General features: G+C 40.5%; 3 protein-coding genes across 3 annotated transcripts; 1 reads left to right on the top strand and 2 right to left on the bottom strand.

Annotated features, from left to right (window-relative positions):
• The first annotated feature begins 2,009 nt into the window (after window positions 1–2,009).
• Window positions 2,010–2,921, top strand: LOC134745483 (larval/pupal cuticle protein H1C-like). Its single transcript, XM_063679526.1, has one exon. The coding sequence runs from the start codon at window positions 2,077–2,079 to the stop codon at window positions 2,860–2,862; it is 786 nt and encodes a 261-aa protein (XP_063535596.1). The 5' UTR covers window positions 2,010–2,076; the 3' UTR covers window positions 2,863–2,921.
• Window positions 2,922–4,658: 1,737 nt separating this feature from the next.
• Window positions 4,659–5,959, bottom strand: LOC134745482 (larval/pupal cuticle protein H1C-like). The gene has a single exon (XM_063679525.1). It carries the CDS (start codon window positions 5,869–5,871, stop codon window positions 4,747–4,749), a length of 1,125 nt encoding a protein of 374 aa, XP_063535595.1. The 5' UTR covers window positions 5,872–5,959; the 3' UTR covers window positions 4,659–4,746.
• A 6,769-nt stretch (window positions 5,960–12,728) lies between these two features.
• Window positions 12,729–13,615, bottom strand: LOC134745484 (cuticle protein 38-like). The gene has a single exon (XM_063679527.1). The coding sequence runs from the start codon at window positions 13,376–13,378 to the stop codon at window positions 12,839–12,841; it is 540 nt and encodes a 179-aa protein (XP_063535597.1). The 5' UTR covers window positions 13,379–13,615; the 3' UTR covers window positions 12,729–12,838.
• Between the last annotated feature and the right edge of the window lie 1,181 nt (window positions 13,616–14,796).

The following is a 14,796-nucleotide window of genomic DNA, read 5'->3' as shown; positions in this document are numbered from 1 at the left end:
TACTTTTCTCGTATTCGAAATGAAAAGTAGAGTGTTTAACTCGGGTGAAAGGCATCATTTCTGCCTCGGACTATTGGCGCTCTCACTGCGTTCGAGCGCCAAAACACCTCAGCAGAAATGAGTGCTTTTCATCCCTCGGTTAACAATCTACTATTGACAGTTGGTTATTAGGTTCCGGACGTACGACGCCTGCCTACGCCTTATTTGCTTAACGTACCATTTTGTGGCGTAATAATTAGTGGAATTAAATTAATAATTTATAACGACACGAACAATTCAATATCCTTTACTCGGAGGTATTTGTATCAATACTGAACTGGGGATAAAAAAACTATATAGTTTGTTCGACCAAATGTTGTGCACGTATTACTTATTCGTAGGTAGGTACCTATTGTAAACTTTTGGCATACGGCATTCTTAATGTGTAAAGTATAAATAAATATGTTTTTCACCTCAACAGCTCGAACAAGGGTACTTTTACTTTGCTACTTAAAAACAGTGAGCAAAATCGCATTTTCGCTACGCTCGTGAATCTATTATAGAATCCTTCGCTTGCACGGGACTCAAAATAATCACTCGAAGAAATATCAAATAAATGCGCAAATGTAACAAAGTTAACGAAAAAAATATATAATAACGTAACATACCTACTCAAATAACAAGATGGAGCTTGTTTGCTACCTTAAACTTATTTAGCTTAATTCAACTTTTTATGCGACTATCATTTTAGTAGTAGAGTACCAATTCTCTATAAAAACCACAATTCTTAATTTGCGTAAATCTGTTGCATATTCGCAGGATAAAATATTAAATAACCAACAAGCAAACAAAGCAGTTTCACGCCATTACAGCGTATGATTTATATTATACGAGCAAGAAACCCGGAACCGATAACTAGCATGATTAATTCTTTGTACTGGTCGCGCCCGAGTGACCACCGAGCGAGCGCCGACGCAGGCTTTGGCGCGTGCGCGATAGTCACTACCGCTCAGGCGCTCACCATGCTGTCTCTAGAAACAACGTATTAACTATTTATGGCTTATGTACCTACTTAAGTACTTACCGATGTAAAAAAAGAATCTGCTCGTAAATATGATGACAAGAATATCCTACAAATCATATCAATTATAGATATGGCCAACCCTATTACAATTAGGTGGCAACAGGTGGTCTTATCGCTAAGAAGCAATCTCTTAAAGACATTTGGCTAATGAAGAACTAATGAATAAAATAAAATAGGGGAAATTAAGAAAAAAGAAGTTCGAGGGCAAATTGATAACTTATATCAAAACAAGTTAGATTTGTAAGTTCTACTGAAGATAATTATTTAATTAGGTACTTAACTTAAACGTTTCACTGACAGTTATAAAAAGTGTATTTACTTCTTCTTCTTTGCTGTATTAGGTCCTATGATGGTTGCTAACTTACTTAACTTATGTAAACTTTTGGTATCTAATTGGATAATTGAACTGTTTAATCAAGAACACGAAACGTAAGTTTGGACTACTATACATAAATACAATGTGTGCTTTAAGATGTCATATTAAAACAAGAATATTCGTAGCGCCGAGCGTACGTATTGATGTCCTTTACGGAGTCCTAATTAAAGAAATTTCGTATTTTTTGTTGTTATATTGTAAAGATTTATTATCTTAACACAAAAATAAATGACTATAGTAAAGTACACATTAATTAACTCTTAAACACTAACATTTTTACGCTATATTTACACACCCACGCATAACGATAAATCATGGCAGTTAATTTGCAATAAAAAAATAATTTCAGTCAAAATTAAAAATTAAAAGCGTCATGGCACTCATGGCTCATCGTCGTCGCGCACTACATACATACGTCGACCGCGAAATGCCTCCACTCCGACCGGCGCATAAGCACTCTCCGAGGTCACACTCCAATTTAACAACTGACATTGTTCTAGGTGATTTTATTGAATTTGCCTTACGTTTAATTATATCCGGTCAGTATAAAAACGGCGGAGGGCAAGTCAAATGTATCAGTCGACCGACGGGGTTTGAAGTGATCTTTGTTCGCCAGTTAATACACAGACCACGGAAAATGAAACCGATGGTGGTGTTGTTCGCTCTTGCCTCCGTGGCTTGCGGGTCGCTGCTGCCGCTGGCGCAGCCGCCGCACCACCCCGCGCTGGTGTTGGACCCGCACGGCCGCCCGCTCGACACCGCTGAGGTCATCGGCGCCCGCGCCCTGCACCTGCAGGCCAAGGCTCTGGAGCACCACGCGCCCCTCGTACACGCCGTCGCGCCCCTCGCCCACTCCGTCGTGGCCCCTGCTGTGGTCGCCCACGCCCTGCCCGCCGCCGTCTCGCACCAGTCCCGCGTTGATGTGCACTCCAGCCCCGCCGTCGTCGCCCACGCTCCCTTGGTCACCGCTCACGCCGCGCCTCTGCTCGGATACTCCGCGCACGGTCTGGCCGCCCATGGCCTCGCTGGACACGGACACTGGTTGAAGAAGCGTTCCCTCGGACACTACGCTCTGGCTGCACCCATCCTCGCCCACGCGCCCGTTGCCACCTCCCACCAGTCTCGTGTGGATGTCATCTCTAGCCCCGCCGTCGTGTCCCACGCCGTGCACGCCGCGCCCGTGCTCGCTCACGCCGTGCACGCCGCCCCGGTCGTCGCTCACGCCATCGCTCCCTCCGCCGTGTCCCACCAGTCCCGCGTGGACGTCCACAGCAGCCCCGCCGTGATCTCACACGCCGCCTACGCTCCCGTCGCCCACAGCGTGTTCGCCGCTCCCCTGGCGCACTCTGGACTCCTCCACGCCGCCCCCCTGCACCACTCAGCCCATCTCGCTCACTCCAGCCCCCTTGTTCACGCGTGGTGAAAAGCAGAACTGGCGAGCACCAAATTTAAAAAAATTAAACAAATAAATTATGTGAATACTATCGATATTTTGTTTAACTATAACTTTTAATTTGTTGTGAAATAAAACTATGAAAACGGATTATATCGCGTATATTGAATTTATAATACATCCCGACGTTTCGAACTCTTTACAGCGTTCGTGGTCAACGGGTGACACCGGGTGAAGAGTTCGAAACGTCGGGATGTATTATAAATTCAATATACGCGATATAATCCGTTTTCATAGTTTTATTTCATGAGTAACTATCGCGGTAACCGAAGACAATATTTTTAATTTGTTGCTTAAGTATTTATGACCACTTAAATATGAAAGCTAAAAAATACATTACGTACAGTCAGTTTCCTAACATGAAGATCCACTTTACTTTAGAACTAATTATTATATTATAGCAACGTTACTTATGATGGGGCACTTAGTTACTGTACGACTCGAATACTCATTAATAAACTAAAATCAAAATTTTGCATTTACGTAGCTGCCAAGTGTATCAAACACAACCAAAACCGGTAAAGAGAAGCAATTAGCTTTATTCACTCCTAGTGTTAATATATGTTCAGCCATGACTTACATCATTACAAATCGATACCAATTATTTATCCACAAAGATAAATTATACGAAATTTAAAAGCTCCATTAGAGTAGTACGCTCACTGTACACTAATTAGGATCTAGTGTTATATTACATAGTAGGTTTATTTTTAGCTATTCATTATAAAGTATTTTTATTTTTTAAGTGGTATACTGTCCATAATTTATTTGTTTCTGATGACATTTAGCTAAAAATAGCGTTAAAGTTCGGAGATTGGGATGATCATGATTTTTAATGATAGCTCATAACTAGGTATTCATAACTTTTTACAAACAACGACTTACACAGGTTATAATGTCATTATTTTACGGTTTTCATCGTCAGTTTCATTTTACCACACGGTCAAATCAAATCAAATGCACGAATAACTATGAAAATACCTACTCAAATCATTTCATTCCTTTTAACGCTTTCACAATTTCATCCATACTAATACTATATTCATTCTCCGACACGTTTTCAATGCTTTCATTCAACTCCGAAATTTATCTTTATCAAACAAACTTTCAAAATACTCTTTCCATTTTTTTAAGATGCATTCTTCCTCATTCACTAATCTTCCATTCTTGTCTTTTATTGACTTTAGCCCAGAATTCTGTACCAAATTCTCGAGTTTGACTACTCTCATTCATTTTGATACAGTTGGTCACATATTATACATATAAATATTTGATACTCACTCAACAAGTGTCATTCCCTTCCCCCATTCCCTTCATCAATCAACCTTATATTTTAAGACAAGTTTCTTTGTGTTTATGATAGGAATCGTTTATGACCCTCCAATTTCCTATAGGTATATGTACATTATAACTAATTGTAGTATTATATGAATTGAATAGAATAGAAAATATTTATTTGCTTGAATACGTAACAATCAGATCTTATAAAATTGTTAGGCACAGTAATCAGTCGACACAACACCAACATGCAAACATGCTCAAACCTTTTGACCATTATAATTATGGAGAGCCTTGGTGCTTGTAGCCTTGTTATAATTACTTATCTGTCGACCGCGCAGCATCCGCATGCAATCAGACTATTCAAAAGCTTCTGTTGCCTTCACGATTGTGCGAATATCGAGTTACGATCGATAAATTACTACGCAAGGAGATCGATTGAGATAGGATCGATAGATCCATGATTTCTATTAAATAATTAGAACACATTTGTATTACATAATTTATTTATTTGTCTATTCGTTTCAATAATTACTAAAACGAAAACTACATCGTTCGTCGAATCAATTTTTCGCTTTACCAATGGGCGGCATGGGACAAGGGAGCTGAATGAAGAAGGCCGTGATGGGATAAGTGCGTGATAGGGGCGGTCCACACAGCGGAGTGAGCCAGAGGAGCGACATGGGCGACGTGAGAGGGAGAGGAGATCACATCGACACGGGATTGGTGGGAGACGGCGGCGGGAGCTACGTGCGCGACAACGGGCGCGGCGTGCGCCACGGCGATGGGAGCGGCGTGCACGACGGGAGCGGCATGCGCAACAACAGCGGGGCTGGATATCACATCCACACGCGATTGATGGGAGACGGCAGAGGGGATGGAGTGAGCGATGGGAGCCCAGGACGAGAGCAGGGACCTCTTCTTCAGCCAGTGACCGTGAGCGAGACCAGAGTGGGCACCGACGAGGGAGTGAGCTCCGTAGACGGAGTGAGCACCGTGAAGGGGAGCGGCTACGACGGAGTGCACGGGCGCGGCGACCAGGGAGTGAGCTACCAGAGCGGGGCTGGAGTGGATGTCCACGCGGGACTGGTGGGATACGGCGGAAGGAGCGATGGCGTGAGCGACGACCGGAGCGGCGTGCACGGCGTAAGCGAGCACGGGCGCAGCATGCACGGCGTGGGACACGACGGCGGGGCTAGAGATGACATCCACACGAGACTGGTGGGAGGTGGCAACGGGCGCGTGGGCGAGGATGGGTGCAGCCAGAGCGTAGTGTCCGAGGGAACGCTTCTTCAACCAGTGTCCGTGTCCAGCGAGGCCATGGGCAGCCAGACCGTGCGCGGAGTATCCGAGCAGAGGCGCGGCGTGAGCGGTGACCAAGGGAGCGTGGGCGACGACGGCGGGGCTGGAGTGCACATCAACGCGGGACTGGTGCGAGACGGCGGCGGGCAGGGCGTGGGCGACCACAGCAGGGGCCACGACGGAGTGGGCGAGGGGCGCGACGGCGTGCACGAGGGGCGCGTGGTGCTCCAGAGCCTTGGCCTGCAGGTGCAGGGCGCGGGCGCTGATGACCTCAGCGGTGTCCAGCGGGCGGCCGTGCGGGTCCAGCACCAGCGCGGGGTGATGCGGTGGCTGCGCCAGCGGGAGCAGCGACCCGCAAGCCACGGAGGCAAGAGCGAACAACACCACCATCGATCTCATTTTGACGTGGTCTGTGTTGTTGATTCGACGAGTACAAGATCACTTCAAACCAAACGGCTGACTGATACAGTTAACGAACATTCCCCGCTATTTATACTGACAACGGTCAAATAATTAGCTTATTATTTTACCAACCGTAAATTAAATACGAACACAATGTCAAGTGTCACATGAAAGTCATCGACCTTGCTCCGAAGGCAGCTTTAGCATTCCGACGGTTATTCAAAATCAGTTAAATCACTACGCGGTTGACCGTCTTAAGCGTATGAGTAAGTTATTACAAAAATAGCACACTTATAAATAACATAAATCAATTGAATGTTGTCTGTAAAAATAAACCGCTTTAATGTTATGTTAGCACATGTGAAGATATGAAGTATATGTACAATATTAGCTTGCCATAGAAACACTGGGCCCATGGTCGACCGACACAATAGCTATTTATGCAACAAGTGCGGAAAGTGTATGAATTCCGACGAGTGGAATTTTATTCACGAGCGAGCAAAGCGAGCGAGTGTATAAAGGAATACGAGTCGGAAATCATCTTTACGCACGTGTATCATACAATATTTTACTATGCATTGTGCGAGTAAATAAAAAACATATCATGTTTTAAATCGACACGAGTTGCAAATTACCTATTCGCACGTACAACGTTTTACAGTACATATGGCCCTTTAAACTTTTGACATATGCACGAAACGTGCTCTTTTCCGCACTAGTGCGAGAAAGTAGCACCATATGTACTGTAAAAAAAAATTGAAAACAAAAAGCACTAGTGCGGAAAAGTAGTACTTTCCGCATGATATGACTCCGTAGGAAACGCACTTTTCGAGCACATGCATTGTAAAACATTTTATAAAGGAAGTGTCGGTCAGACTAATAGGTGTCTCGGGCGACCACAGGGCGGGCTCCTTCTTTGCACAGAGATTAAGTCTGGCGGTGCAAAGGGGCAACGCCGCCAGCATTCTTCTAGGTTCCATTCCAGAGGCGGGTAGTTTAATTAATTAATTTGATTTTAAATTTTTAAACTGTTTATTTCTATAAAAAAGCACATATAATATTAAACTTAACTACTAATCTTAAATTAAAAAGATTTTTATAGGAGATGGATTTATTTGGTTTGAGGAGGTATTTTATATTTAGTAGGTATTTAGATTTAGTCTTAATTTTTGTGTAATCAATTTTTTATCTTGACGAAGCCTGCGTTGCCGATCACGATCTATGCATGGATTTTCTATTTCTTGTTTTTTTATTATTATGACGTTATAATGTAAGTTACGTTTGTAAAATTGTAATTATGTAAATAAGTAAATGCTTTTTTTATTTAATCGTTATTTATCCTATAATAGGCATTGTCCTTAACTATATTTGTGTTAGATGAATAACTAGTGAAATAAATTAGTTGTTAAAGTTGTATCGAAAAGTATAGAAAATAAATTTCAATTTATTATCACTTTTTCTTTGTAATATTAGCTTAATGTCAACAGCCAAGCATCGTAGTTATAGGTAGGTAGCTATGTTGTAGCAGATGAAAGACCCCTCCGCTCCGTGGCTCTGGAGAATGAGTAGGATAAAAGGATCCTTTAAAGTGTATGACCACTATATATTAAATTATTTATTATCTAAGTACCACTGTATTAATACATATGCCAATGTAGCCGGCTAACTAGAGCGGTAGAAAATGAAAACTAGGTTCTTATAGTAAAACAATATAATAATAAAATATGTACAATAAATTAAACTAATTTCTGTCAGTACACGAGTCAAACTTAACTTAACGTTTTCGATTTCCAATCTTCGTCGAGCCGAACGATGAATTTCCGCAGCGGTTAGTAGCAACTGCGGGCTGCGCGGGCTCACCAGGCGCAAGCAGATAAAAACTTTAGGAGCGAATATCCAGAAAATAAGTAGCTTCAATCATGCGTCTTCAGTTTTAAACCAAAAGAAAGGGCTGCATTAGACGCAGCCCTCGTATTACTATCGTATTAATACTTTTAACACAAATCACATAAGCATGGAGTCACATTAAATAAATATAAGTAATCAGAGTTGTGGGTTATTTGCAACAAAATTCCCAGTACCACTTTACGTAAGGACCAAGTAAAACAATGCAGTACCTACGTATGCTTAGCAACAGTGTGCAATAAGAAATAGCTAAAATAAAGCGAGATTCAAATAGAACAGGGATGTTGCCCGTATTAAAAATAAATTTTTCACATCACCAATTCGAAAAAGGATTTACAATTTTTTGCACATTATCTTTTTAGCTTCAATAATATTATTCAACATAATAATTACCTCATAGGTGATGTGAAAAGCAGTATGTGTCACATGGTAGCAAAATTATTTCCGTCTTGGGCGTAACACACTTGAATCTCTCACTACGCTCAGGATTCTACTTTAGAATCCCTCGTTACTCTCGGGATTCTATTATAGAATCCTTCGCTTCGTTTAGGATTCAAAGGGTGTACCTCGCCGTAAATATGTCATTTTGCTCCCTTGTAACATAATCTACTAATTTCACACCATGCACGAAATAAAGCATCAGAAAAATATTACAGGAACCTAGACCGCAGTTATTTTCAAACACAATTTATATTTAATTCATCCGAAAGAACTATGTAATAAAGAGTAGACCGTCACCTCATTGTTCTGTTTTTCATTAAGATTCCATACTGATTCGAAAAAAGAAACTGATTTGACTAGTCAATCAGCTACCCTATCCCGAAATCGAAATTGCGATTTTTTATGACTTGAACAAAAATAATTTGGCAAACTAATTAATTTCAAAATGAACCCTAGCTTAATCGAATTGTCGTTTTCATACGCCCCTATATTGTAAATTTCATCGAATTATTTAAAAATATATGCAAATGTATCAAAAACAATATGAAAAATTATTTGCCACTACTGTACTTCAGCTGACTATATTTTTTTCTTTATTATGTTGTTCTTTAAGTATTCTTTTATTTTTGAGTACAAAGCAGTTTCAACGAGTCATAACTTTAATGAGTACCTACGCACTTTGAATGCTTACTACTTATTGCTAACCACTCCTTGTTTAGAAATGTTACATGCGACAGTGGAATAAACATCAGAATTTCGTTTATGGTAAACATTTTAAATGGTAGGTTATAGTTATAGTTTTGCTAGAATCGTTTGTCAGTGACAATGAGAATCATAGGTACTTTTTCTTTTTTATGCTAGTGTTAAGCCTATATCCGGATGAGTAGTTTTTTTCGTCAACTGCTACTGACAAAGCTTATTTGCCAGACTAAACATATTATGTTGTGATAGTCTTTTAAGACGTCAGCTTGCGATAAACCTTGTTAAAACATCGATGTCAGTAAATGTGCCATTTTCAACCAAAAGGGTACTTATTGTCGCTTGTCAGTAAGGCGCTATTTCCATATAGCTTCAATTAGAAATCAACCTTATCGACAACCGACAATGTGGTACCTTTTGGTTTAAAACGTCACAAATAAACATTCATTCATTCTTTTAAAATTATGGCTTCAGTTCAGTGGGACTATTTCGCCAGTATCAAGGTCTTAGGAGCTTTAAATACGACTAAAATTGTACGGTTAGTACAAGACAGTGTAAGGTGATTTTATTAGCTCTTGTAAGGAGATAGCTGGACTTTACAAGGGCCACGTAGGGCTACTTGGCGTTGACGCCAGAGCGGTGGATAAATTCGTATCTAGATTAATTCTTCATTATCCGCACACTTCCACTTTAGTTTACTGCATAATAAGCTATCAGTATTACACTTTAAACAACGTTAATGAGCAAACACAAAGAAATTAATCACGACTCGATATCACCAAGATGGCGGTCGACAAACAACCGACCCGACCGGTTTAAATAAACGTAAAAATAAATTGAACTGATTTTGCACCCTCTAAGAAGTTAAGTCAGTTGATTGCAATTAAGGCATTAGATTGGAAAAGTGACAAGTAAAGCATCCAGTGTCAATGACTTCGTTTTTCAGAGGCCGCAGCTTTACCTTCATCATCTGTTCAATTCCCATCACAGGGGATCTAACCCTACCAAACCCAACTAGTTGGGTGCGTCGAACTCTTTGAATACACATGTTTTACAGCAAAATAAGTCCTTTCAGGGTATTATAAATATGCTATACGGCATTAAGCTCGCTTTACAAACTGTGCAGTCCGTATCAAGAATTGTAGTACAAACTCGGTCTTGATACGGACTGCACAGTTTGCAAAGCGAGCTTAATGCCGTATAGCATATTTATAATTTGTACCGATAATATAATCCAAAAATAAGGACTTTCGGTCTCATATTTGAAAGATACACTCCGAATTTTATGACTATTAGCGATTGTCCTCGTAGTATTATCTTTTGTACTAATTAGGTATAGCCTGCTTTTTTAAGTATAAAGGATAATACGCAAGAAACAAATTACGAGCGTTTCAGCAGTAGGCAGTACTTTACAGAAAAAAAGCAGAATATAATTAAATCCCAGTCCATCCGTTCTTTATTTGTAATATCCTTTTCTCTAATAATATATGTAAGTATCCAATGTTGTAATACAGGTTAAACAAACATGCCAGCACCTAAGCTCCTAAGGGAGACCTATGCTTTCCGAAACATGTTGCGCGAGTGACTAAAAACAACTATGTCTAAACCGTAAAATTATTTAATGTTAGCAAAGATAGATATAACTCCGTAATAGATGGATACAGTCTAAGGAAAAAACGTGCCTCGAAAATCACGAAAATTTGATTCTCGATCAGATGGCGCCACTACCTTTGGCCTACTCTCGTATAGAGGGCGTTGACGGTTTCGTTTGTTATTTAACAATTTTAACGCATATCAGTAAAAGAACATGGGTCAAAATCATAAAAATAATTAATGCAAATTAAAAAAATCATTTATCCATATTTAAATACATTTTATCGTATTTTTATAAATCTTCAGTTTTAGTTTTAAAGTGTGTCGATAGATGGCAGTGAATTTACTGTGGTTACAAAATTTACTATGACAGTACCGCTCTATCCTATTATATCCTCTTTGATGTTAGTATGTCTCACAACAGTTTAAATTCAAACATGCCAGTTATTTTATTACATGATTACGCGTAACAATTATCCAAAAATGGAAACATCCAGGAATCGAGCATTCACGCTTGTGTCGGGTACACTGTGTCGGGTACACTACGGTGTAACAAGCCTCCTCAATTCCTTATTTTAAAGAAGCAAGGCCCTACTACACCTCTGTCCGTCAAAGATTGATGGATGTTTTTGTTGACATCGACAGGGTGTGTTTTGTTGCGAGTAACAGGGTTATCTGTAGGACTGGCGACGATTCATCTCTGTCGCTCGAGATCCTTGTCGACACTACAAAGGACACTGACCAGATTCTTGGCGGCAACAACACAATTTAGGTGCAGATTGAGTATTCCATTTCGTTACAATATACCTATACCATTTTGACGTATTTTCGTACTTACAAATATTTCATTCTATTTATTTATTCTACTAGCGACCCGCCCCGGCTTCGCACGGGTGCAATGCTAATGTATTATACATTATAAACCTTCCTTTTGTATCACTCTAGCTATTAAAAAAACCGCATCAAAATACGTTGCGTAGTTTTAAAGATCTAAGTATAACTACATAGGGACAGACAGTACACATTTCATTTTAGAACTCATTTAAGTGTAGGTAACTTAATAAAATCTAACAAAAATAAAACACTAAAATAAGGCATGTATGATTCATTAACATATCTATAATAATATACATTAAAATTCATAGGTAGGTAATGTAGTGGAGCGGTTTCAGGTATTGTATGCATCTTCCAAACCGTAGGTCTTGAATGTGAATTTTGCTAACTCAAACCAATTATAGCACGTCTCCTTACTTAACTATAAACCACTAGCGACTCGCCCCGGCTTCGCACGGGTAGTTGAACCAATTTACACAAAACCTTTACAAATTATATAACTAAACCATCCTCAAGAATCACTCTATTGATAGGTGAAAACCGCATGAAAATCCATTCAGTAGTTTTTGAGTTTATCGCGAACATACAGACAGACAGACATACGCGGCAGGGGACTTTGTTTTATAATATGTATTGATAAGGCCATAACTCATAAGAATGTAGCTTAGCGAAAAGGATTCATCTTTGAACATATTTGACACGTTCAAATTTTATTGACAGTTTTTGTGGGTTTGATTCTTTTCCCCAAATTACGTCCTTTATTAAGATCTACGCCAAGTCTATATCTACTAGTAGGTAGTAAACCCTATGTCATAAATTCATAATCATAATATTCCCAAACGATTTTCACATCCTTTGTAAAAGGGGCAATAACTTCGAAAAATTACATATTTCCTTATTAAGTGACTTTCAAAACTGTCCCTTGCATAATAAGACTGGCTGCCCTTGGCTGTATCGGAAGTGCTCTAGCTGAGTCGCTGGGAACTGGTTTTAGAACGTTGTTGTGTCATGCCTAAATAACCTAAGGACCTAGGTACCTACATATTTTGGTAAACATTAAAAGAGCCTATACCTACACAAGTACACATCTACATAGACTAAACAAGAGAGCAAAGTTCGATATTTCTTCTAGTGCTTATTTTGAGTCCCGTGCAATCGAAAGATTCCAAAATACATTCACTAGCATAGCGAGTAAATCTAATTTAGAATCTTGAGCGTAGCAAGGGAATCAAAAGTATGAGATAAGTAACTTTGTTTGTTCTTTCTTTCAAAATCAATTCTGATACGACCCTGTATACAATAATTTTATCTAGTTAAGATTATAATTAGGTCTTGTTGTATCAAACAAAACACGTGAAGCCCTCGTCAATAAAAAAAAGACAATTAAAAAAATATAAATTTATTATGTCTTTTCATATCTCACATATTATTTACATTTGACATAGTAAGAAACGAAAACTACACAGTTTTGCTCGAAGTCGTTGTGATCGCTTTACCAGGAAGAATAGACGGAGGGGGCCCATGCGGAGCGCGCCTCCACCACTGACGGGTAGGCCACGCTTTGGACCACGGCGGGAGACGAGTGCACGTCGACACGGGACTGGCTGGACACCGCAGCCGGAGCGGCGTACACTGCCGGGGCGGCGTACACGGAAGGAGCAGCGTACACGGAGGGAGCAGCGTACACGGAGCGAGCTGCCACGACGGGCTCGGCGACAACAGTCTCGGCGACCACGGCGGGCGAGCTGTGCACGTCGACGCGGGACTGATGCGATACTGCTGAGCCACCAGCGTACACGGTAGCGGCCGGAGCGGCATATGCCACGGCAGCGGGAGCCACGTACGCAGCCACCGCCGGCTCCGCCACGACCGTCTCGACCACCGCAGGCGAGCTGCGCACGTCTACCCTGGACTGATGGGACACCGCCGTCGGGACCGAGTAAGCCACGGCGTGGCCCACCGACCGCTTCTCCAACCGCGGAGCAGCAAACGCCACCGCGACCATAGCGAACAACACCACCAGCGATCTCATAGCGAACGAGGTCTGTGTTGTGTTTGAGCGAAATAAGATCACTTCACACCTTGCAGGCGACTGATGCTCAGTTAGGACTCGTCTCACTATTTATACAAACGATAATAATCTATGCATGACTCTATTGAGATCGCCATTTGGGCGTAGAGGAGTACAAAAGTAACCGTCCTTGCGAGACGTCGCCGAAATCATATCCGAAAAGGTCGCTCTAGTTGAGTTACAATTACAGGAGCTTGCAGCGGCTAATGGAGGCTTGGCATTTGTTGATGGTCTGCTGACGACATTGAGCAGGCCCACGCGTAACTAGTGCACCTAGCATTGTCATTTACAAGTTTTATCTCGACAAGGGCGTTCCTACGTACTCAATCCACATCCGCAATGTCACGGTACCTACATACCTCACTACCCACCAAACAGGACATCGGCCATCACTGCATAGTATAAAACAAAGTCGCTTTGGCTCTGTATGTAAGTCTGTCCCTATGTATGCTTAGATCTTTAAAACTAGGCAACGGATTTTGATGCGGTTTTTAATCGAATTTAAACTGTTGTGAGACATACTAACATTAAATCATTTTACGGTTTAGACTCACTTGTTTTAGTCACTCGCGCGACATGTTTCGGAGAGCCTAGCGCCGCGCGAGTGACTAAAACAAGTGAGTCTAAACCGTAAAATGATTTGATACGGTTTTTTTTAAATACAAATCTAGATAGTCATTCAAGAGGAAGGCTTATATGTATAATTTGTCAAGGTTTTGTGTAAATTAGTTGAACTACCCGTGCGAAGCCGGGGCGGGTCGCTAGTTAATAATAAAAAATATACATTTAATTACATTTTATCATTTGCATATCGTGTTTAACAAGGTATTTTAATTATACTTTAGTTGTGCCATTTTAATGAAATAGTCAATAATATGGTAATATGTATAGTCAAGGGTAATATATACATACATTCCTAAAGTTTCAAAAATATGTGTACACTTTTACACCTTAAACAATAAAGTCGTATTCACATATTTTGAGCCCTTGTCTCGATCGATATTTTTGCCTCCGACTGTACGTCTATTTAATAATTCGTTTCCTGGTATGGCGAATTACGTACTAGTACCTATACGTAAATATGAATATACTCGTAGGTACATTGCAAAATCTCCCACTTTAAAAACACTCAACAACAATTAAAAGGAGTCTCCTTATATGATGTATCTTGGATATCTATATCTCTATAGAAAGTGAGCTGTTTACATTGTTCTTGAGCGTATTTCGTCATTTATTTCCATTTTTGTTTCAAATGACAGTCTTACCTACCTGTACTTTGTGTACTAGGTACTTGGCTACTTGCCTACAACAACGATGTTACGAGACTAAATTATTTCCTTAGAATATTCAGATAAGATGAGTAATTTATTTTGTAAAAT

This window comes from Cydia strobilella, chromosome 11, assembly GCF_947568885.1.
Source record: "Cydia strobilella chromosome 11, ilCydStro3.1, whole genome shotgun sequence".
NCBI lineage: Eukaryota > Metazoa > Arthropoda > Insecta > Lepidoptera > Tortricidae > Cydia > Cydia strobilella.
Note: the sequence above shows the minus strand (reverse complement) of the source record. Positions and strands in the feature narration are given on the sequence as shown.

Bases quoted from the DNA above. Each gene is read 5' to 3' on its own strand.
- LOC134745482 (XM_063679525.1), bottom strand. From the start codon at position 5,871: ATGAGATCGATGGTGGTGTTGTTCGCTCTTGCCTCCGTGGCTTGCGGG.
- LOC134745483 (XM_063679526.1), top strand. From the start codon at position 2,077: ATGAAACCGATGGTGGTGTTGTTCGCTCTTGCCTCCGTGGCTTGCGGG.
- LOC134745484 (XM_063679527.1), bottom strand. From the start codon at position 13,378: ATGAGATCGCTGGTGGTGTTGTTCGCTATGGTCGCGGTGGCGTTTGCT.